The sequence below is a fragment of the Artemia sp. Qi Xiang Cuo genome, chromosome 18 (assembly GCF_049724085.1).
Source record: "Artemia sp. Qi Xiang Cuo chromosome 18, ASM4972408v1, whole genome shotgun sequence".
NCBI lineage: Eukaryota > Metazoa > Arthropoda > Branchiopoda > Anostraca > Artemiidae > Artemia > Artemia sp. Qi Xiang Cuo.
The window spans coordinates 37298946-37323709 of NC_142811.1; the positions used below are offsets into that span (position 1 = coordinate 37298946).

A 24764-nucleotide genomic window follows, 5' to 3' on the forward strand; every position below is an offset into this window, starting at 1 on the left:
ATATTTCAGTAGTGGTTTGTCGTGGTTTACCTTGTCACAGGTACATTCTCTTGATTTTTCAAAGTTCATTTTGGATTTCTTTCGTTGAAATGGAAGAGTTGAAATATTTCAGTAGTGTTTTGTCGTGGTTTACCTTGTCACAGTTAGATTCTATTGATTTTTCAAAGTTCATTTTGGATTTCTTTCGTTGAAATGCATGAGCTGGAAACATTATTTTTTGGTTATGTCGGACAAATTTTTTTTGTCAAGGAAATATCTGAATGCGTTTAAGGTATAGTACGAATGGCTTGCCAAAAAACATGAAAATAATACAATAATTAATACATTCTTTATCAACATCAGTTTTTTGATATGTCATTATGAAAAAAAAATTGTTAGTAAGTAAAAGATTAAGTAAGTAGCAGGATCTTTTTTGGATTCATTTCTTGGATGCGAAATAACGAAATTTGATTCAGGAGATTATGAAAAAAAAATTGTACAAATTGTGTATTAACATTCTTTATGGACTGATATCGGTTCCTAGACAGACAATACAGCAATTTCACAAAATCTAAGTATAGGAGTGATTAAATTCCACATCAACATTCATTTCTCGGATACATAGGGAAAAGTTTACAACATCTAAGTGTTAGAGTGAATAAATTTTTTATCAACATCTTTTGTCAGATACATCGAATAAAATTGACAGAATCCACGTGTCAGAGTAAATATTTTTTTTATCAACATGCTTTGTCAGGTACATCAAACAAGATTGCCAAAATATAATTTTTAGACTGAATAAATTCTTTAGCAACATCATTTTTTAGATAGATTGGATATAATTTAAAAAATTTAAGTATCAGAGTGAATAAAATCTGTATAAATAACCCTTTCTCGAATACATGGGATAAAATCGAAAAAATCTAAGCGTCAGAGTGAATACATTTTTTTATATCAATATCTATTGTCAGATACATCGAATATAATTGACAAAATCTAAGTATCAGAGTGAATAAATGCTTTACCAACATCATTTGTCGAATATATCAGATAAAAGAGACAAAATCTAGGTACCAGAGTAAATAAATGCATTATCAACATCATTTGTCGGATACGTCAGTTAAAATTGAATTGTCGGATAAAATTGACAAAATCTAAGTGTCAGAGTGAACATTTTTTCTTCTTAATATCTATTGTCAGATACATTAAAAATTATAGACAGAATATAAGAGTTGCAAGGAATAATTTTTTTTTATCAGTAACCTCTGGTGGATTAGTCGAATACATTTGACAAAATATAGCCATCAGGGTGACTAAATTGTTTTTTCGACGTCATTTGCAGAATAGTTTATGCAAAATTTTTTTATCATGAAAATATATGAATTCGTTTAAGGTATAGCATAAATGGCCTGCAAAAAAAACACGAAAATACTATCAGAATGAATAAATTCTTTATCAACATCCGATGTTGGATATGTAATTATGAAAAAAAATTGTAGGTATGTAAAAAAGTAAGTAAGTAACAAACTCTTTCTTGAATTCACCTCTTGGATACACAATACAGAAATTTAATTCAGGAAATTATGAAAAAAAAATTGAACAAATTCTTTATTTTTTTGAACGTTTTTGAATCACCTTTCTTTGCATTCCCGTAATTCTCATATGATCTATTACTCAAATACTTCTTGTGTAAACCCCTCCATTTTTCTTCACAAGCTGTTTTTTTAAAATTATTCCATCCGTCTTCTCCATTGTCAAATTTTAGACTGTCCAGTTCAACTGTTTCTGGAAAGTTCAACTGCTGATATATAAATGTTCTTAAACTCATTTGTTATGCTCAAATGTATAGAAAATGTAGAAACAAATTAAGTCCTGGATACTTGTCCACCAGAACAATGGTGTGCTAAAATCAAAACCAACAATGTATCTGCAACACACTTAAATGTACTTAGATCATACTTTATCAAACAGTTCGTGGTAACGAACTGTAAGTAAGGAGCGACCCGGACTCAATAGTAACCAAAACTCTAAACAAGAGAATTTTGATACCAAGAGATACATCAAAAGAATTGGATTTTTATGCTGATTTTATATTTATAAGTGTCATCAAGTTTAGTCTTACCCATTAAAAATTACGAGCCTGAGAAAATTTTGGTTATTTTCGAAAAAGGGGGAAACGCCCCGTAAAAGTCAAAGAATCTTAATGGAAATTTCACCATCATATTCAGCGCAGCAGAGAACCCTACCGTATAGGTTTCAAGCTCCTATCTACAAAAATATGAAATCTTGTATTTTCTGCCAGAAGAAAAATCACGGATGTGTGCTTATTTGTTGGGTTTTTTTTTCACATGGGTGATCGTATCGATCCAGTGGTGCTAAAATGTCGCGAGAGGGCTCATTCGAACGGAAATTAACAGTTCTAGTAACCTTTTTAAGTGACCAAAAGAATTAGAGGGCAACTAGGCCTCCTCCCACGACCAATTTTTTCCCAAAGTTACCGGATTAAAATTTTGAGATAGTCATTTTGTTCAGCATAGTCAAGAAGTCTAATAACTATGTCTCGTAGGACTACTTAATCCCCCACTGTCCCAGGGGGAAGAGCTGCAAGTTTTGTACTTTGCCTACTGTTTACATATAGTATTGTTTATTAGGAAGTTTACAGAAGTTTTCAGGGGGGATTTTTTCTGGGGGGGGGGGGTGGGAGGGTTCGGGGGGAAAACCGATCAGAAATTAAATAAAAAAAAAGTTTTTTCAACTGAAATTAAGGAGCAACATTAAGTCTTAAAACGAACAGAAATTATTACGTATATGAGGGTCTTCGTCCCCTCGTCAATACCTCGCTCTTTACGCTAAAGTATTTTTGTACTTTTAAAAGAGTTGTTTATTCTAATTAAACGGCCTTTATGACTCAGAGGTCATTCTTAAAGAATTAGAACGAAATTCGAACTTTAGTGTAAAGAGCGAGGTATTGACGAGGGGTGAACCCCTCGTATACGTAATAATTTCTGGTCGTTTTATGTTTTAATGTTGCTCCTTACTTTCAGTTGAAAGAACTAATTTTGTTTTATTTAATTTTGCTTAAACGCAGTCGCTATGCTCGAACGCGTAAGAAATCACATACAAATGAATCCCTGGATCGGGGCCGTATCCAGGATTTTTTCTTGGGGGGGGGAGGGGTACAAAAGAATTTTTGTTTTTGGGAAGGTGTTAACAAAAAACGCATCTAAAATTTGTTTATATTATATTTGTTACGTTTTTACGAGTCGGACCAGCATTTTGGGGAGGGGGGGGGGGGTCAAACCCCCGATCTCCTCCCCCCTGGAAACGCCCTTGCCCTGGATAATAGAAAAATTGTGAAGGATTTTAATATTCCAGATACAACGGTAAAACTGGCCTTGTTGCATGAGTTGACCGAGTCTGCTATTTCTAAGTTTCAGCCAATTCATGGTCTTATCCCACAAATATGAGAAACCACAGAAAAAGACAAGTCCCTGATACTTTTCCACTGGAGTATCAGCACAATAAAACCAAGACCAACAAAGTATCCAAAATACATTTGAATGTACTTAGCTCATACTTAAAAGTACTTAAGCCAATTGGTTATGCTTAAACATATAAGAAAATGCAGAAAAAATTATTTCCTGGAATAATTGTTCACCGGAAGAGTGGTGCATTAAAATCAAAACCAGCAATTCTTAAACACGTATAAATGTACTTAGCTCATACTTAATTATGCCTAAGTACCTTCACTATGTTTAAATGTATAAGAATCCACATAAAAAGACAAGTCCTTGATAATCTTCCATTGGAGGATTGGACATTAATAAAGTATCTTCCTTTTTATTTATTTTTTTTCCACTCTTTGTATAACTCTTTGTGTTTCTCTTAGTTTTCGTTATTTGTATATTTCTACTTGGTTCTTTTTTTTCTCTGATGTTTATTTTTCTTATTGTTTTGTAAATCCTCTTAAACTCGTTCTTGTCTTTGAAACTGCCAAGGGATTCACGGTATTAAACAAAAAAAAAAGGACTATGACTTCTTCTTTCCTCTTATAAAAATAAATCAGACCTTAATTTATACACTACCTTAGCGATTATACTCTTACAGGACCTGGACTTTATGTGGCACGCCTGAATATCTAGCCCCTGAAATTATACAGTCAAAAGGGCACAATAAAGCAGTGGATTGGTGGGCTCTTGGTAAGAATATTTTTCCTTGATATCAATGTTTTCTATGACTCTATTTAAGGCACAAGTAGCTAAAATTTAGTACCTAATATGCCATTAGTCAACAGTTTAACTAGTTTTTCCCCTCTTGAATTATGTCTGTTGAACTTTTGTTTTAAGGAAATAAAAAGACAGGTTTGTAGGGCTAGCCTCCCTCGGGGGACCATTTCAAAAGGAAGTTGCAAGGTTGATATTCATGTACCCAGTGCGAGGTGTCTCTCCTCTTGTAGGTAATCGCATTTTACGGTGTTTCTGCGTGTTTGCCGTATTGGATTAGCGAACAAAGGTACTAGACGAGACAGCTCGTCAGAGAGAAGTTGGAGGATATACTTGTAGATTACAGCCATTGACGCTACACCCTTTAGTCAAGAAGTAGTTCTTATTTTTAAAACGCAACAAGAACTGCTGGTCACGTGGGTCCATCTCGTGGCATTTTCATTTTTGATGTGGGGAAACTTTCCAGGAACAGTTGAATACTAAACTACAGTGTTTAAAATTTGACAATATAAGCGATAGATGGCACAATTTTAGGAAAATAATGTGTGAAGTTGCTAAGCTAATGGTGTATTAGGGAAGAAAGTTAGTAACGTAGCTATGAATATTAGTGAAAGCGCTTTATGTTTAATAGAGAGGAGAAGGGGCTTGTACAATCATTGTCTAAGTGATAGGTCTTATGAATATTATAGGAATGTAAAGAAAGTAGAGAAAGCACCAAAATATAAAATAACAAGGCGCGAAGTGGAGACCATGCATTAAATTGCCGAGGATCTGGAAAATACAGCCAGACCGTATAATAGTAAAATATTGCACGGGCATGTCAATAAATAGAGAGTGAGTAGTCAATCTGGATTTGCCCCAGTTAAAGATAGTAACACACACTTAGTGATACGGGAAGAATTAAAGAGAAATGGGCAGATCATTTTGAACATGTGCTAAACTGATATAGAGTTACAGGAAAAGATAGAGGAAAATGAAAAAGTTTGTGATACCCTGGATTTGAAGGAAGAATTAGTGACAGTACTAAAAGGAAGGAAATAATAAAAAGGCTCCAGGTGCTGATAGTGTGTGAAATATGAGTATAGTATTGGGTGGCTATGAGGTTTAAAATAGGTTACTGATGATTATGAATATGATTTTTTTTTAAAAGGGGAAGTACATAGCGATTTTGTGAAAACCTTAATTAAACCACTATATAAGAAAGGTGATAAGAGTGAGTGTGGTAATTTATAGAGGCTCTAGTCTGGTTTCTGTAGGCAGCAAATTTCTTAGTAAGGTGATACTTTTTAGACTTAGAGACGCTGTAGACAAAATTTTAAGAAAAGAACAGTACGGTTTTAGGAAGGGTAGGGGATGTGCCGACCAAATTTTCACTCAAAAGGTTAATAATTGGGAAATGCCTGAGTCATCAAATCTTTAGTCTTCAGTTTTATAGATTTTGAGCAAGCGTTCGATTCAGCTGATAGAAGAGCTTTGGCGAAGGTTATATCCTTGTATGGTATACCAGTTATATACATTAAAGGGATAAGTGCTATGTACGAGAATACTACTGCTGCGGTTAATGTAGGAAATGACGTTAGCAGCTGGTTTCGTATTAAACCAGGAGTTAAGCAGTGTTTTGTTCTATCCCCATTTATATGGATCATTTTGATGGACTTTGTCTTAAGGAGTGTAAGAAAGGCAATGGGAAAACACGGAATCAAATGGGGAAGAAAAACTGTCCTGGACTAAGTTTATGCAGTTGATTTAAGCATCCTAGATGAAAGTGTGAGCAAAACGAATGATCTTTTAGAGGTTTTGCGAGTTCAAGGTGTTAGAATAGATAAAACTAAGTCGTATTTTTTCTTTTAACTTGATTTAAATTTTTCAGTTTTGTAGATGTAATAATAATAGCAATAATAATAAAAAAAAATCAAATCTGTTACTTTTTCTTAACTATTCCGGACAGGAACTTTGAATCTTTTGCCCAGGGGATCACGCACGGGAAAAACTCAACGGGAATTGGAAGAAAATTAGGATTCTATTGACATCTGAGTAAAGACGGAACAACAAAAGGAGATAGCCAAGATAGACCAATTGATCTATCTAAAAAAATGTTCTTATACATAAGTCAATTAATAATTACAATTACAATTGACAAGATTAAACAGTTGGAAGTGTTTAATCTTGAATATTTTTACAATAGCTATATTAACACGTAGCTATAGCTATTTAATATATATACAATTCAATTACTGTTTGGCAACAAGCTGTCAGGGTTTTATTCTTACATATTTTTGCTATTTCAATCACTTTTATTTAACCCAGTTTATTGCCAATTACTGAAAGTGTTTTTCTTTTGCTGCAGCAATCAGGAAAACTGTACTTTCTTGATTTCCATGGCGAGATTCTCTTTTTGCTCATTATCTGCTCATTTTTCCACACGTTCCTTATTTTCAAAGTAAACCCCCTCCAAATGTTAAAGCTACATAACTGCACATGGAGGTCTTTTTCACTGAATTTTCACCTCATTTCTTAAAACGTAAATAGCTGTGTCAGTTTCCACTTAACCAATTCCGCTACCAACATGCGAGACATTTCTTACCAATTGACATTATTTTCTTCAAGAACAGAACCCCTTCGATCTCATGTGCGTTAGCTAGACTAGAGGGTGATAGTGGTAGTAGACCAGTGTCTTTCTGTAAAGCCATTTTTTAAAGAAACATTTTCTTCAAAATGGGATAGCTAATTGACTTATCTGCACTAATCCCCCCTGCATCTGAAAATATTGTGTCTTTTTCTTTCTCAGTTCAATAGGGATTTTTCTTTTATTAAACAGTTCGTGATAACGAACTGTAAGTAACAAACGACTCGGCCCAATAGTAACCGAAACTCTAAAAAACATAATTTTTACAACAATAGATACAGCAAAACAATTGGCTTTTTATGCTGATTCATAATATATAACATTCATTAAGTTTAATGTCATCAAAAGCTATGAGCTTGAGAAGATTTGTCTGATTTTTGAAAAAGAGAGAAAACATACACCAAAAATCAAGGAATCTTTTGTATTTTTTGCCAGAAGAACGATTCCGGATGCGTTTTTTTTTTCTTTTTTTTTTATTCCCAGGGGTAATTGTATTGAACCAATGGTCCTATCAGATTGGGAGTGAACTTATTTGAACGGGAATTACAAATTCTGGTGCCCTTTTTAAGTGATCAAATAAATTGGAGGTAATCTAGCCCCCTCTAACGCCCTCTTCTCCCCAAAGTGTTCGATCAAAATTTTGAGATAGCTGTTTGTCCAGGATAGCTGATAGGTTTAATAAATATGTCTTTGGGGATGACATGAACCCCCGCAGCCCCCGAAGGAAGGGCCAGAAGTTGTGAAATTTGCCCATTGTTTACATATAGCATTTGCTATTGGAAAGTATACAGAAATTTTTCAGGGGGGGGGGATTTTCTGGGGATGGATTTTCTATGTGGAGAGTTTTCTATTGGGATTGAAAATCCGGGGGGTAGACTTTCTAGTAAAAATTTTACCAGGGTAATACGCAAGAAGGGTAAATTTACAAGAATTCATATACGAAGTTCGTTTTTATTTGTCTTACTTCCTCGTTGAAAACCCCATTTTACACGTGGATTTGCTCTGGGTGAATTATCCGGAGGAAACTTTCAGTGGAGTGACAATTCTTTTGGGGATTTCTACATGGGGGGAGGATATTTCTCACGGGCAAAATTCTCCACAGAGGAATAATTGCCGGGAGAAATTCTCCATGGGAAATTTTCCGCGGGATAAATTTTCTTTTGGAGGGATTTCCGGGAAATATTTTCCACAGAGAGGGTACTCCGCCATGACTTGAAAAACGATCAGAAATTAAATATTAACACTATATTTTATTATATATAAAATTAAGTATTTTCAGGCGGAATCACCCGCAAGAAATATCTGGGGGATATTCGCAGCAAGTATGAAATTGTCCGGGGTAAATTTCCAAAGGAAACGATTTTATGTGGAAGAAATTTTCCATTGAGGGATTTTTGTGTGGGTGGGGAGGATTTTCCACGGAGGATGAGGCGGATTTCTTGTGATAACTTGAAAAGCAATTAGAAATTAATTATAAAGAAACAAGTTCTATTCTACTGAAAGTTAGGAGCAACATAAAAACTTAAAAGGAACAGAAATTTTTCCGTATATTAGGGTGGCTTTCCCCTCCTGACCCCGCCATTTATGCTAAAATTTGGCATTTTGTCCCAATCCTTTAAAATGATTCCTGAAACACAAGAACTGTTTTGTTAGAATCAGAACCTTTCTTAAAAGTGCTAAAAAAAACTGTTACGTAAAGAGCGGGGTATTGAGGAGGGGGTAGCCCCCCTCATTTACGGAATAATTTCTGTTCGTTTTAATTTTTGACATTGCTTCTTACTTTCAGTAGAAAAAAGGTACTTGTATGATATGACCACTTGTATGATATGACCACTCAAGTTGTGTATCCATTGACGCAAACTGGCTTCTTTTGCTAGTTCCTTTCAGCTTAGTGTGAGACAAGACAAAGACAAGTTACAGAATAGATGGGAAATGTGTAATTTGGGCTATATATTTGCACATTAGCGGTGTGGGGGGGGGGGTAAAGTATTTGGACAGTGTGAAGTTAGAAAACAATTCTTACTTCATAATATTAGAATAATTGTAGCTAACACATTTTGCATGCAGACCCGCTGAACTTTACCCCCACCCCTCTCATGTCCAACATATAGCCCAAATTTGTTTCTAATATTATATTTTTGTCATACTTGGGTACATTTCATTAGGATTAACCTAACTTCACTTCTTGAGTGGTCGAGGGTATATCATGCAAGTAGCCTACCGAAGAAACTTTTTTTTTATTTATTTACATTAAGGGCTATTTTTTAGTCCACAAAGTAGATTTTTGAACGTTATAGTGTATACTCTTGTTTTTTTTTTAGCTACCTTAGCTTATCTTACTGATTAAAGTTTAATTTTTAAATTTCACTGTTGTTGACCTTCAACGTTTTTCTATTTCATGTTGCTATCTCCGAGACTTTTCATTAATTAAAATACCTTTCAAACTAAATTACAGAAGCTTAAGTTTGATGTTAATCTAGACCGTGTTTTGTTTCTATCTTTTTCATAAGCAGAAGGATACTCTAAAATTCTTTGATAGATTCTTCTCGTTTACTATAGTTTTTTATCTTTAATATGTCTGGAAAAATGATCTTTATTTTATCGATGCGAAAGTAGTCATTCCATTATTATTGCTCTTGGAGATGGAAAGGCTGTATTTTGACAAGTTCAAGCGTGTGATGTGGATCGGTCCTTCCAGAAGCACGGAAAACAATTTTTTAAGCGGCAAAGCCCAAAGGAGTAACTATAAAAATATCCACTTTGAAAAATGTGGTGATTTGAAGAATTCCATGCGCAGCTACCTAAAAAATTGCCATTCCTGTGTAAACCTGACATATCTGGTAACACTGAGCGGGGTCTAAAAAGTTTAGAAAAAGTTTTTTAAATATCGCAAAGAGGTGCATTCAAGATCTAGATAAACAGAAATTACCCCATACAAGCAGGGATTTTGTGTGTTCAGCCAACATATGGCACTTTAATATTTATTTCAACTTGACATTAAATTAGAGCACCCCAATATTATTAATTTATGAATTTACGTCAAAAAGAATAAAAATATTCAAAGTGGAGCTTAAGTACTAGTTTTTGGAGTTCACTAGGAAGTTCACTTGAAGTTCTCTAGGAAGATATTGACCCGTATCCCTCTTCATTATACAAAGACAAAACTGTTATGGAATGTATGTATTTAGCAGAAGTGTTGCTTTTGAATACTGAATGAGGGAGAGTATATTTTTTTCGAACGGGCTGACTGAATGTGCACTGGCGGTGCCAAATACGGCGTAGGAGGTGTAGCTGTTCATCTACAGACATATACCATTATCATGCCGGAATCTCCCGAACTCAGCCAGCAAATAATGTTTGCTTTTTTAAACCAGTCTAGGGTCATTGGGACTATATAAAACATTCCAACCTGTCAGATTATTCGCTACCTTGAAACCTCCTTTGGTTACACCCGCGGCAAATACACTATGTCTGCCATCACACCCCATGGAGATTTCAATGCCCTTCATGGCGTGTGGCTTCGTAGAAAAAAATACTGATAAGAAGCGGTCAGACCTGTATGGTCCGTCTCGATCAATGGACTTGAACATCTTGTTGAATTCGATACCTACCATGGCCCTAACGCATCATATCGTCTTGATTTCTTTCTTACAGATTACCCAGACTTCTTTAAGGTTGACGCTCATGCCTTCACAAGTGACCCCGTTGGCATCTTTGCGCGTGGAAATCGTCGTATTCCTCCCCCAATAAAGCACGAGCAACTAATCTGGCAGTACAAAAGAGGAAATTGCGGTGTCTTCAAAAACCACTTGCTTCTCAGCAATGAAGAGCCTTCTCCTCAAAGGTTCTGAAAAAACTGTCGAAAAGTACCAGCAGGCCCTAGTCGACTCTATCACAAGCTATATTCAATCAAGGTGGATCCAGGTGTCCAGCAAGGACAAACCTTGGTTCAACGCCCACTGCAAGAAGGAATACTAATGTTTGGCATATTTATGGATGTTTTATGGAGATTTATTTAACCGGCAAGTCCCCAGCTTTCTATCCCTTATGTGCTAGCCTAGTGCTCATTCGGGCTGTTTCCACTTCTTTGCCGTGACGAGGCCCAGTTTTAGGATTTCCCCCAGAAAACTAAGGATAGAATGTCTTCAACCGAACTTCCGGGGGCTTAAAAGAAGTGAAGCTTTATTTGGCGGTTTCACTACCATTTGGGACGATCTTCCCGTGGACAATCTCCCTAAAAGTGTCTCTGTCAACTCCTTCAAGAAGATTCAACAGACATTTACAACCTCTTAATGGAACGGGACAAAAAGAAAAATACATAAATAGATAGCGGTATATGAGATAATTAAAAGTACCTGGCGCAACAAATTTAGGAATAAAAAAGGAAAAACAAAACGGTAAAAATTCCAGGGGAAAGACAGTTTTATCGCCAGAAAAATGTCATAGTTATCCCTTGCAAAAGATTAAGGGATGTGGCATCAGACATAAGTCTATACCTGGCTGTGCTGATCTTCTTTTTGTTGCACCTCATCCAATAATTGCATAGTGGGGCTAGGGGCCTGCTATCATCTGCTTTCACATACCCTTCCTGTTTACAGTCCCCAGATTTCTCCAGGTATTCATTTTGGTGCTTGGTCGACTCTGACTGAGCTTAGAAGGTCAAATCGCTGACTCTGTCCCGATCAATGAAACCAGGACTCTCACCGTCAACTTGAAGGATATACGGCTACATGTTCATTGTGCTGTTTACTTGGCTAGGACGACTCAAACACTGTCTCACGACTTACAATTGATAGCCTCTTGGTTAAATCAAGGAATAGATGTTATAACTTACCTTAAAAGTTATGCTGTTGTGTTTTTAGCTATTTCCATATTCTCTTGAGTTTCTTGAAAAAGCTTAGTTTTCCTAAAAAAATTGAGTTCCAACTTGACTTCCCACAACTCTTCAACCCACAATTCTCTATCTAACATATGTTACGTTGGTATATTACCTGTAGGGTCAGTGCGAAGCACATGGGTTTCCAAGTCTATTCAACCCCTGAATGTCATGGTTTCTAAAATTTCCTGTACATTATTTTTCCTTTTCAATGTTGATCCTCCAATAAATCCTCCCTAAAAAATAAAATCCTGGATATGCACTTAAATGTAGCCTCATTGTTTTGTAGGACGTTTATTTCCACCATAACAAAACAAATCCAGTGCGCATTCAAGACGTTGTAATTTAGTTGAGTGTTATTTTTTACCATGTTGGGGGTTTACGCGTAGGCATGTTTGTAGGAATTAGTTCCATAAGAGCAGTTCAACTTAGGGGGGGGGGGGGGGTAAAAATCATTTGGGAAATTGGTAAAAGAAGGTTCACAAATCCGGGTTACAAAGTTTAATTATTTTGGTCGGAGTAAGGATCTGTGTAGTCGGAAATTGTGACAATTCCGTAAAATGAATATCCATTATAGATTCTTCTTCTAATTCCGTATTAATCTTAGACCTCTGTGCGTTTCATTTTGCTAGTGCCTAACGCTTTTTTCTTTTAAAATACTTTAAAACAGAATTGGCCAAAACTTAAGATTGATGCTAATTAAGGATATATGTTCTGCTTTCATGAATTTTCGAGGAAGATATAAATTTGAAGATTCTTTTAGGGATATTTCTCACTTACTTAAGATTTTCTCAAAATTTCTTTTCAAAATGTGTCAGGAAAAGTGTTCCCTATTTTACGTGATCTGTAAGCAGTCATTATTCTAATGTTCACATACCAGGAGACTCGGCTTTGCCAAGTCAAAACAGATGACTCCAAATTTCAAATTAAATAAAAAAAACAAGTTTTTTAAACTGAAAGTAAGGAGCGACATTAAAACTTAAAACGAACAGAAATTATTCCGTATATGAAAGGGGCTGTCCCCTACTCAACGCCTCGCTCTTTACGCTAAAGTTTTATTGTTTTAAAAAATAAAGTTGTGAGACAGAGTCAAACTTTAGCATAAAGAGCGAGGCGTTGAGGAGGGGACAGCCCCTTTCATATACAGAATAAATTTTGTTCGTTTTAAGCTTTAATGTCGCTCCTTACTTTCAGTAAAAAAAACTTGTTTTTTTTATATAATTTCTGATCGTTTTGTAGTTAATGCAGCTTTTATTTTGGTTCACCGTCATTGAATAAGTAAACAAAATTTGAATAAAAATTGTACTTTTCTTTTGTTAAATGGATGTTTCTAAATTCCGTTATGACGTAATTTAAAAATTAACTTACGTTAAGAACTTGTATGTTCGTATATTTTTCTTCTAGCAAAATATTCAAAGTTGCAGATTTTTGCAGATATGAGCTTAAAACCTATGTAAGAGGGTTTTTTGATACGCTGAATCTGACCGTGTGATTTTTATTAAAAGTGTTTCACTTGTAGGGGATGTTCCCCCCTCTTTAAAAAATCAGGTAAATTTTCTCAGGCTCGTAGCCTTTGATGAGTAATACTAAACTTAATAAAATTTATATATTTAGAATCAGCATTATAAACACATTCTTTTGATTCATTTATTCACATCAAAATTCCGTTTTTAAAAGTTTCGATTACTATTGAGCCGTATCGCTTTTTTTTTTATTGTTTTTTTTTTATTACGTATATGTTATTACGTATATGAGGGGTTTCTCCCCTTATTCAATACCACGCTCTTTACGTTAAAAGTTAAAAAAAAATTTTATTCACAAACCCCTGAATCACAAAGGCCGTTTAATTAGAATAGATAGCTCTTTTGAAAGCACTGAAAAAAACTGTAGCGTAAAGAGCGAGGTATTGACTTGGGGGAGAACCCCCTCACATACGTTATAATTTCTATTCGTTTTAAGTTCTAATGTTGCTTCTTACTCTCAGTTTAAAAAACTTGTTTTTTTTATTTAATTTCTGATCGTTTTTTAAATAATGCTTGGAAATCCGGCGCCCCCTTCATAGAAATGTCCCTTAACCCAACGAAACATCCTCCACGGAAAGATTCTCCAGAGTAAACCTCTCTTCTAGCCCCCCCCCTCCACAAAAAATCCTTCCTGAAAATGTCTGTATACTTCCCAATAACCAATAAATAATGGCAATTTCCCTTCCCCCATGAAAACTGCCTTCATGGACAGATCCTTCAACATAACCCCCGACCCACCCACCCCCCCACTACCAGAAAAAAAACCTCCTGAAAACTTCTGTATACTTCCCAATAACCAATACTACATGTTAACATTGGGTAAAGTTCATAACTTTCAGCCCTCCTCCTGGGGACTTTGGGGGATTAAGTCATCCTAAAAGACAAATTTATTATAGTTTTGACCATGTTGAACGAAATGGCTCTCTCACAATTTTGATCGGGTGACTTTGGGAAAAATAAGCGTGGGAGAGGGCCTTGTTGTCCTCCATTTTTTGGTCACTTAAAAAAGGAACTAGAACTTATAATTTCCGTTCTAATGAGCCCTCCCACGGTATTCTAGGACCACTGGGCCGATACTATCACCCCTGGGAAAAAAACAAAAAACAAACGTGTATCCGTGATATTTCCTCTGGTAAAAAATACAAAATTCCACATTTTGTTGATAGGACCTCAAAACCTATACAGTATGGGTCTCTGATAAACTGAATACGGCGGTGTATTGTTCGATAGTGTTTTAAAGTCTTTAACAGGTTTTTCCTCCTTTTTACGAAATCAGTCAAATTTTCTCAGGCACGTCATTTTTGATGGGTAGGACTAAACCTGATGGAACTTGATGAGTTATATATTTGAAATCAGCATTGAAATCTGATTCTTTTGATGTATCTATTGGTATCAAAAACCCGTTTTCTAGAGTTTCGGTTAACATTGAGCTGGGTTGCTCCTTACTTACAGTTCGTTACCACGAACTGTTTGATGGTATCCATTGAAACCAAAGAACAAGATTAAACCCAGCAGAAATGAATCAACTTATAGGATCTCCCCTCCTCAATCGCCATTGTAACAACAACAAAAAACTTCGGTCTTCACTGGAAAATGTTGTAATGTCGTCCCTGAAGCAAAGTAAATAAAAAAAACAAGTTTTTTTTTTAAACTGAAAATAAGGAGCAACATTAAAACTTAAAACGCACAGAAATTATTCCGTATATGAAAGGGGCTGTCCCCTCGTCAACACCTCACTCTTTACGATAATTTTTTTTTATTGTTTTAAACAATAGAGTTGTGAGAATGAGTCAAACTTTAGCGTAAAGAGCGAGGTGTTTAGCTCCTTTCATATACGGAATAATTTCTGTTCGTTTTAAGTTTTAATGTCGCTCCTTACTCTGAGTTAAAAAAAACTTCTTTTTTATCTAATTTCTGAACGTTTTTCAATTAATGCAGGTTTTGATTTTGGCTTACCGTAGATGAATAATTAAAACGAAATTTGCATATTAATTTTACTTTTTTTTGGTTAAATGGCTTTCTCGAAAGTTGTTTAATTTTATTTGTGAATTTTTTTATTAGTAATAAATATATGTAACTTACTAATTAACTTACGTAACGAACTTCTATATTCATATATTTTTAATACGTATATTGGGGGGTTCGTCCCCTAGTCAATACCTTGCTCTTTACGCTAAAGTTCGAATTTTGTTCCAATTCTTTAAAAATGACCCCTTGATCACAAAGGCCGTTAATTAGAATAAGTAGCTCTTATGAAAGTACTAAAATAAAACTTTAGCGTAAAGAGCGAGGTATTGACTAGGGGGCGAACCTAATCATATGCGTGATAATTTCTGTTCGTTTTCAGTTTTGATGTCGGTCCTTACTTTCAGTTGAAAAACCTGTTTTTTTCATTTAATTTCTGATCGTTTTTTTAAATAATGCTGGGAAATCCGGCGCCCCCTTCATAGCAATGTCTTTTCTCCCTGAAAACTTCCTCCATGGAAATATCCTCCTACGTAACCCCCGACCCCCCCACTACCAGAGAAAATCCCCCTGAAAACGTCTGTAAGTAGAATGCTAATAATGAATTCTAGGAGACATATAGCAAATACTTCTACGGGACATATAGCAAATACTTCTACGGGACATATAGCAAATACTTCTACGGGACATATAGCAAATACTTCTACAAGAAATGTAGCAAATACTTCTACGAGACATATAAAAAATACTTCTACGAGACATATAGCGAATACCATGTTATTCTGGGCCTTGTATATGCCTTTTCAAAGAGATTCAAAGCTCAGACATATAGGAAATATCATGTTATTCTACGACGCCCCCGTACCAAACAGGTTTTTCTGGTAGTCCTATTCTACAGGTCATTACACCTTTGCCAAGAGGAACGAGTATAACTTGATTGGTGATTAGGATTTGAATAAAAGGAATAGTTTTCTTTACAATTCATATTAGTAAGAGAATTGAATTCAAAGAGAATAGTTTTTATTTGCAAGGATATTAGTGGAAAAAAAAAATGAGTGGTGCATTTACATTATTGGAGATTAATGATGGAACCGACAGCAGCAGCAGGAACGATAAACGAGTACCTAATGTAGCTGTGGAAATAACTATTGTCTGTAGACTATGTCTTGAATGGGACACTATGTATGCTAGATATGTGATATCATAAAGCAAATTTAAGCAGGAGGAGCAGCTGTGTTTTGCTGGAAAAGTAAATATTCTCCATATAAATAAACTTTGATCAGCATTAGATGTTCTATCGAAATATATTGATGATAACAAAATTCATAAGTGAATATTATTATTGTAATTATGATCAATAAAACTGTTTCTAAATCAATGGTATTTTTTTTTTCTATAGTATACTAGAATATATTTTCTAGAGTAGAAAAAATAAATTCTGTTTAGTCTGAAGTTGATCGTGAGAGAGTTAGGACTAAAAAAAATGGACAGATTCGAGAAAGATCGAATCATGAGGAATCTAGTTCTTATGGATAACTGTTTAATTCTAGACGATGATTTTCTAGAGTCGTCTATTCAAAGGAAGATATTTTCTCGAGGAATGCTTGTTAATACAATGAAAACCGATTCTTAATCATTTGAATATCGCCTACAGCTTATACGTCGTGGCTCAACATTATTTAAACACTTTTTTAATATATTTATCATGACGCTGCAAAATGATATTGTAGATATGCTTCTAAACGTGAGTTCAGAAATTTATGACTTTTTTCATGAGAAAGATGGTGCTCAAGGATGATTTACTCCTCTCTTTCTCTCTCTCTCAGACAATTTTTTTTTTTGCTAGCTCAGTTTCATTATGGCAGTGAGAGTGTCAACACATGACAAAATGTTCCATACATGTCCGTTATGTATGTACTCACTGGACAGCTGGTCATCATGTGAGAATTGCACAATGATTGAGGAGTATGATGAAAAGTGTATATTATGCAACCAGTTTAAATTGCATAGAGGATATGCTGTACAAATTAAAGGTTGTAATTCATGTCTTGAAGAGGTGTGTGACTCTCATCATATAGGCTACCTATGCACCAATTGTCATTAGGATAAATGCAATCAGTGGGAGAGTACATACCCCGGTATGATTGGAAAGAATCCTAACCGTGATTTTAGTTTATTGGTACGAGATTGGTATCGTCGTGGTTTTAGATTGTTCTGGGAGGAGGAACCGGGTCAATGATTCAACTGTTGGAACAACAAAAGAATCTGGTTTCTACGTCATTGTTGTGAAGACACTGGGTGTTAGTATTATAAACCCGCTGATTTTCCTTTAGCTGTGACGTAATGCGATTCGACACTTGAAGACACTGTTTGTGATATTGCTTCAAATAAACAAACTGAAACAAGTGAATTTTATAGAATGAATGCGAATATTATCATTGACTATACAAAGAGATATGACAAGAGTGAAGTCACACTCTACTGTAGAAAATGTGACCCTGACGTTGCACTACATCAGGATCAGTATACTGTGAATTCAGATAATCTACCTGCACTAGTTGTTGTCGACAAATACCTAGTAGTGGATGAAATCTAAAGAGTAGAAAAGTCATTTTATCATGTATATAAATTTTTTTATTAATAAACAATTTCACATACATCTTTAGAACATTTTATGCTTAGGACACTAAAACCAATAATAAATAATCTTGTATGCACAATCTCCACTAGAAAGTCATTCGACCTAAGGAAGTCTACGTATATGTTTAGAAACTGGTTTTAGATTTAGCCATGACATCGGAACATGAAAAAGATTGCCACATGAAAACCGCATGTCTTAGTTACAAAATCCGGTACTCTTCGTTGATTTTGAATAATGGTTTTCCCCCTGCTTTCAATAAAGTTGCTGATGTATGGAGCGTAGAATTTATACGATAGGCCAAGAGAATCAAAAAATTCAATATTCTTCGCTGTTTGAAAGATGCATAGCCAATGACCGGTCTTCAAAGTCGATGGACTGCTATTAACAATGATTAGGTATTGTTAACACTTGGAATTTTTTCAATGAAGTCCGATGGTATGCAATAGGACTTGTATTGGGACATGTATGGATCCATACTAAATACGTTGATTATTTGGTTTGTGTTCATGGTGCAAGGTCTTGTAGAACACTGCCGTCAGGTGTGATTCTCCAATAAGTTTCAAATTGACTTAGTGATATTAGCGTGATACTCTCGGTCAGAGCATTGGCAAATGTTAACTATTCCCTGTTCGTACTATGCTCATATCCTGCGTGCCTGACAAGTCCAAAACAATAACCCCATGATTTTTTGAAAACATTGAATCGGTTATTCCATTTTCAAATAGTTGAAATAAATATGAAAATATATAAAATAGTTAAGATGCTTTATATTGTAGTGATGAACATGTTCTTGATTGGTTTTTCGTTCAAGAACTCGTAGGCCTTCGTTGGCCTTCGTTGTTTTATTTCTCAAAGTCCTTGTTGATGTCCTTTGCTTCCTGCCTGGGTGGAGACTGATGAGTGAATGACGCGAACGCATCCTTTTCAATCCCTCCCCATTTTGTCGAGATTGTAATTGTTCACTAACGGCTCTTGCTGAAGATCTAATATTTTCCTTAACACTCTCCTTGAAATTTTTGGCCGACCCCCCGTCCTGTAGTGTAGACGCAGCAAAATTCAACGCAGCAGGTACAAGATATTTTTTGGCAAGGGGTAGTACAAAAAGAAATAGCATAGCAAAACAGCTACCAAGACCATAGCCAGACATTGTAGTACTACCCTTGTAGTAGCCCAATCCATTGCTTATTTGACGTGGACTCAAAGCACCAACATAACAATCGATATCGGGACAGACAAATAGAATTCTTATATTGTTCATTTTTTAGGTTATTGTACCGTCGTCGTTGACAATGGGTCGAAAATAACATGTAATCACTGCTAAGCCTTTTGAAATTGCTAGAGAATCACCTAATTCAGTTCTTAGTGTTAACTGACAGAGTTCCAAATAGGAAGTGTTTACGGGAATATACTGAAGATGCTTTATATTGTAGTGACGAATATGTTCTTGATTAGTTATTTGTTCGGGAGTTCATTGGAGGAAGGCATCTGAATTATCGACTCGAAGTGTTTTCGCACATAAAGCATAAAGAAATATCCAAGTGTTCGTGTAGAAAGTAGCTGGTAAGTAAGTGAAAATTAAATTGGTGTTTCCGGAATTTTTACAAGTGAGTATATTGAGCTTAAAGCCAAGAACGTCCTTTAAGTTATCATTGAGAATAATCTTTTCATTGGCAATAGGTGAACTAATGTAGATCTTGCCATCCTCCTTTGAATAGTTGAAATGAAAAGCTCCTTTTTTACGAGCATTGATTTGTCGTCAACATTTATTGATTTAAATGTCGTGGTGAAGAAAAAGTCAGATAATACAACTCCAAATGCCGGCGATGGTCTCTCCTATGAAAAATGTATTCTACACAACCTATTCAAACAAATTAATGTATTTATTAATGGAACATTTGTGAGAACTAGCAATAATTTATCAAACTATGCAAGCTACATACAATTAATGATGATGACGCCAAAGGCGTACAAAGAGTTGAGAGGACAATCATTGGGCTATGAATATCGATCAGGTGTTGATACTGACGGTGAGCTGACTACTTCAGTGACTCAGGAGTATCCTGTAGTTAGAAAACGAACTCACGAGAAATTTGATATATCACAATAATTACCCCCCCAATTCCAATATTAACATTAAGCTACAGCTGACTCTATCGAATTTCGTTTTGAAGAGAAATCTTCCAGCAGCACCTTACGCAAATTTCGTTATCACATCGGCAATTCTCCACGTTCAAAAACAACAAGTTTCGAGCTCTGTTGCATTGGCAGTGGAGAAGCTAAGAGCCAATGGTAACAACATTTTACTTCTTGTCCCCCATACAATCACCAATCAACGTCACATTGCCACCGGCTCTCGTAGCTATAGCGATTCATCATTTATCAATGGAGAAATCCCATCAAAATTGGCTTTGGCCTTTGTGAAGAGTGGCTGTGCCGTTGGATCCTGGACTGAATTCCCCCATGATTTTAATTTTTTCGATCTATCTAGCCTCGTGTGCAAACTGAATGGTATTTCACTGTACACTCTATCATTTGACAAAAAATCCTATAGAACTCTGTAAGAGTTGACCATGGAATCTCTAGATCGTGACTCTCAACTATTTAAAAATGGAATAACCGATTCAATGTTTTCAAAAAATCATGGGGTTATTGTTTTGGATTTGTCAGGCATGCAAGATATGACCATAGTACGAACAGGGAATGTACGTTTAGAGTGTACATTTTCCAATGCTCTGACTGAGAGTACCACGCTAATATCACTGAGTCAATTTGAAACCTATTGGGAAATCACGCCCGACGGCAGTGTTCTACTAGACCTAGCACCATGAACACAAACCAAATAATCAACGTATTTAGTATGGATCCATACATGTCCCAGTACAAGTCCTATTGCATACCTTCGGACTTCATTGAAAAAATTCCAAGTGTTAACAATACCCTAATTATTGTTAATAGCAGTCCATCGACTTTGAAGACCGGTCATTGGCTATGCATCTTTCAAACAGCAAAGAATATTGAATTTTTTGATCCTCTTGGCATATCGTATAAATTTTATGCACCTTACATCAGCAACGGTACTGAAAGGAGGGGGAAGGGACTTAATAAAAATCAACGACTGGCCCATTATTTAGCAAACTACAAATGTGGCTGTCATGCGCCACTCTTTCTCATGCTCAGATTCCGTGTCTTTAACTAAATGCAGCTTCTTGACATATACGTTGACTTATCTCAATTGAACGAATTTCTAGTGGAGATAATACTTACAAGTGTATTTAATATTGTTTTTAGTGCCCTGATAATAAAATGTTCTAAAGATGTATGTGAAATTGTTTATTAATAAAAAAATTTCTATACATGATAAAACGGCTTTTCTACTCTTTAGATTTCATCCACTACTAGGTATTTGTCGACAACAACTAGGGCAGGTAGATTATCTGAATTCACAGTGTACTGATCCTGATGTAGTGCAATGTCAGGGTCACATTTTCTACAGTAGAGTGTGACTTCACTCTTGTCATATCTCTTTGTATAGTCTATGATACTAGTCGCATTCATTCTATAGAATTCAATTGTTTCAATTTGTCTATTTGAAGCAATTTTACAAACAGTGTCCTCAAGTGTCAAATCGCCTTCCGTCACAGCCCAATAAAAAACAGTGGATTTATAATCATAACACCCCTTGTCTTCACACCGATGACGTAGAAACCAGATTCTTTTGTTGTTAGGAGATCTGCTTGCATTGTATGCAATGGGTAAAAGGCTTTAGTTTTTCGATATTGATTGGCACGAAGTCTATGATTTCTATGCAGAGTGTAACTTGGTTCATTTTGTAGATAGTCTTGTACACTTTTAGTGCGAACACCCGTGACTTTCGAAAGAGTGGTGGGGGAACTTAAACTCCCCGCCTCGCCATTATTTTCATAAACACCTTTCAGAACTTCAGCCATTTTGAACGTAAACACGTTGTGTAACGTCCGCTACCCTTTTGTATACTGGCTGCTGATGGGGACGTTGACTTGATACGTCTTCGCTTTTGTCTAGCTATCAGTGGTGTGCTAGTATTTTCCAAAATTGATTTAAAATCTTTTTCTTCTTCTTCAAGTTCATTTTTTAATTTTGATGATGCTGATGATGATGCACGTTCATTTAATTTTTTAAAAATTTGTCTATTGCCAATAAGACTTTTGGGGAAGATTAATGTATTTAGAAATCTTTATAGATGAGTGTCAAATGATAATAGTCCTTTACGATTTGTAACCATGTCATACATCAAATTAAGTAGATTCTATATATTTTCTTAATTTATATTCATTTCTCTATTGCCCTCAGCTTAAATTTCACCACTTTCAAAGACAGAGGATAAGAGTCGTTTAATTTGTTCACCATAAGTGAGGGGGAATAGATTTTAAAAATTAAAAATAAATTAATCCAATTCCTCCTTCTTTAATTGTGTTCCAGCAGCAGCAGCAGTAGATTCTTGAGAAGGTGATTCTTTTTTGGGATCAGCAGCAGCAGTGGGCTTTGATCGATAGTGTTTGTCCACTCGACGAAGTGCATCTTGAAGTAAAATCAGTTTTTTATCATCATCAATAGTTTCATTGTCGAGGAATTTACTCAGATTGTTCTCAAAGCGTTCCATGGGTCAGAGAGCGAGTTCTATTGGAGTCAATTTATAGGGTTTTGCCATCTAGAGAAAACTGTTGACAAGTCCTGCAATTATTGGCAGTAAAAGTGTGAAAAAGCTACCACCTGCCTGAAAAAGTCGTTTATTTTTCAAATTATTTCCTTTCTTTTTATAGGCAAATTTACGTACAATGGAAAGATTTTGCTTTGCCTGTTACTTAACTTATTCTTGTAGTTGAAAATTAATCTTGGTCAAATCTAAAAAAAGTTCAGATATTGGATTAATTAAATGATTGTCAATACAATGTTTTAGTATTGCTTTCCTAAGCTGAGGTTTTGAAGTGCTTAGAACTGAAAACAGATGTCAATTTTCATGTAGTTTCTTCAATGTCATGATAGCGACTAATAGGTCTTTTTAGTGTTCACAGGGAGATATACTGTAATTTCATTGTCGAAAATATCTGTGACTACACGCAGATCCTCGGATGTATTTTGATTAAGATCCAATAGGATATAGCCGTGGGTTTTATTAGTTGCCTGATTGCATGCTGAGAGCAGAAATTTAAGGGCTCTTGGATGGAGTTGTTTATTGAGGGCTATTAGTGACCTAGAATCACGAACAACTCTGTAGATGATAGAGTAGGTTCAGTTCAAAGCAAGTGTTTGCATACATTTGTTCTGATGAAAGAGATTGTGTAGAACCAGAGTAACGGAATTCTCTTCATGATGAGAGCGAACAGTGAACAATTGCAGCATTTCCTGAGACCATTGTACAATAGATTCAGCCAGATCGTCAATGATCAGCCAAGAGTTTGGTTCAATAATGTTGAAAACATCAAGTCCCTGTATGAACTGTATCTGCACCGATCCCATGGCAGCAGCAATTGCTTTTATTTTATTGTATGACTCCTGCCAAATACTAGAGCAATAGTAGATTTTTTTCGGCTTTTCCGCAAACATTTTATCACAATTTTTAATTATTTTAGTTAAGACTGTTGTTTTGCCCGACATTGAGGGCCCACACAGAAATGATCTGAATGGTTTTTGAAATTGATACATGTTCCTTTCAACAGTTCACCTGGACAACTAACTATAGACCCTAATTGTCTAATGACTAAATAATTTTTTCCCTACTATTACTCTGTTATTCAAGAAGAAGAAAAAGACAAAGACAAAGACAAATAATCATATTTTTTTCTTTTATTATATTAACATAAAAATTTAAAATTACATTGAAAAAAAAAATAAACTTTTTTTAAATTTATTCATAATAAAAAATAAAGAATTTACATGGAGATACAGAGAAAAAAACACTTTTTTTTGTTTATTTATAGAGAAAAAAAATACAGCATTAAATTAGAGAGAGAGCACTTGAAAAAAAAATACACTGTAAATTTTTTCATAAAAAAAAATAAAACATTTACACGGGTACACACACAGAGAGAAAAAAAACTTTTTTTTGTTTATTTATAGAGAAAAAAAAACATTAAATTAGAGAGATGGCACTTGAAAAAAAAAATCTGCTCTAAGTCCAAAAAAAGATAACTTTGGTGACGGAGCGCCCCCCGCACTGGCGGCGGCCACCCCCAACCCCCCCGGGCCGCGAGCCCCCCCCCAAAGTCCGCGAGGCCCCCCCCCACCCCCCCTCCCCCAAAGGTTTTTAGGAAATAATTTACAGGACTTTATTTAAACCGAGACTTTCCCAGTGGGCAATACATTCGATCCGGTCTGAAGTTAAAAAGTGTCCGAGGGGGAGGGTGGTCACACCATCTTGACAAACATAGACCTTGTCGGAAATTGTACTCATGGCTATTTTTTCTACATTTACAGTAAAGTTCCTGTAGTTCAATGAACGAATTGCCAACAATTTGGCTCGTGGAATTGTATTTTGAACAATACAATTCCTATAAATATTCATGTCGAAATTCTTGTCCACATAGCGCATGGGTACTTCTTTGCAACGTTTCTTGATTTCCTCGTCGTATGTCTGTATAAAGTACACCTTCGGACGTATAAGCTTAACTCGAGAAATCAAGTCGCTTCCTGTTTCAGATTTTAAAATAAAAGCTGATTGGATGCCCGAAGTTTCACTAGCTCAGGGTAAAGACCACTACTCTAATTGGTGTAGTCCATCCGTGAGCTGATAATTTCACCGTGCGCCAAATCATCAATTGTATTTGGTGTTTTTAGTTTGAGCAGTAGAGAATCCGTGTCACCGTAGCAGAACTCTACTGGCCCCTGTTGCAGCCACTGTACCCTAGCAACATTGTATTAGAATTCCAACATGATCTTTTTTGAGATCTCCAAG

At 35.5% G+C, this 24764-nt stretch overlaps 1 protein-coding gene across 1 annotated transcript in view; it reads left to right on the forward strand.

Annotated features, from left to right (window-relative positions):
* Pka-C3 (Protein kinase, cAMP-dependent, catalytic subunit 3) overlaps positions 1–24764 on the forward strand; it is a 308108-nt gene that overhangs the window by 160015 nt on the left and 123329 nt on the right. The window contains exon 5 of the mRNA XM_089104449.1: positions 4087–4178. Coding sequence (XP_088960575.1) covers positions 4087–4178 — 92 coding nt within the window. The remainder of the gene's footprint in view (positions 1–4086; positions 4179–24764) is intronic.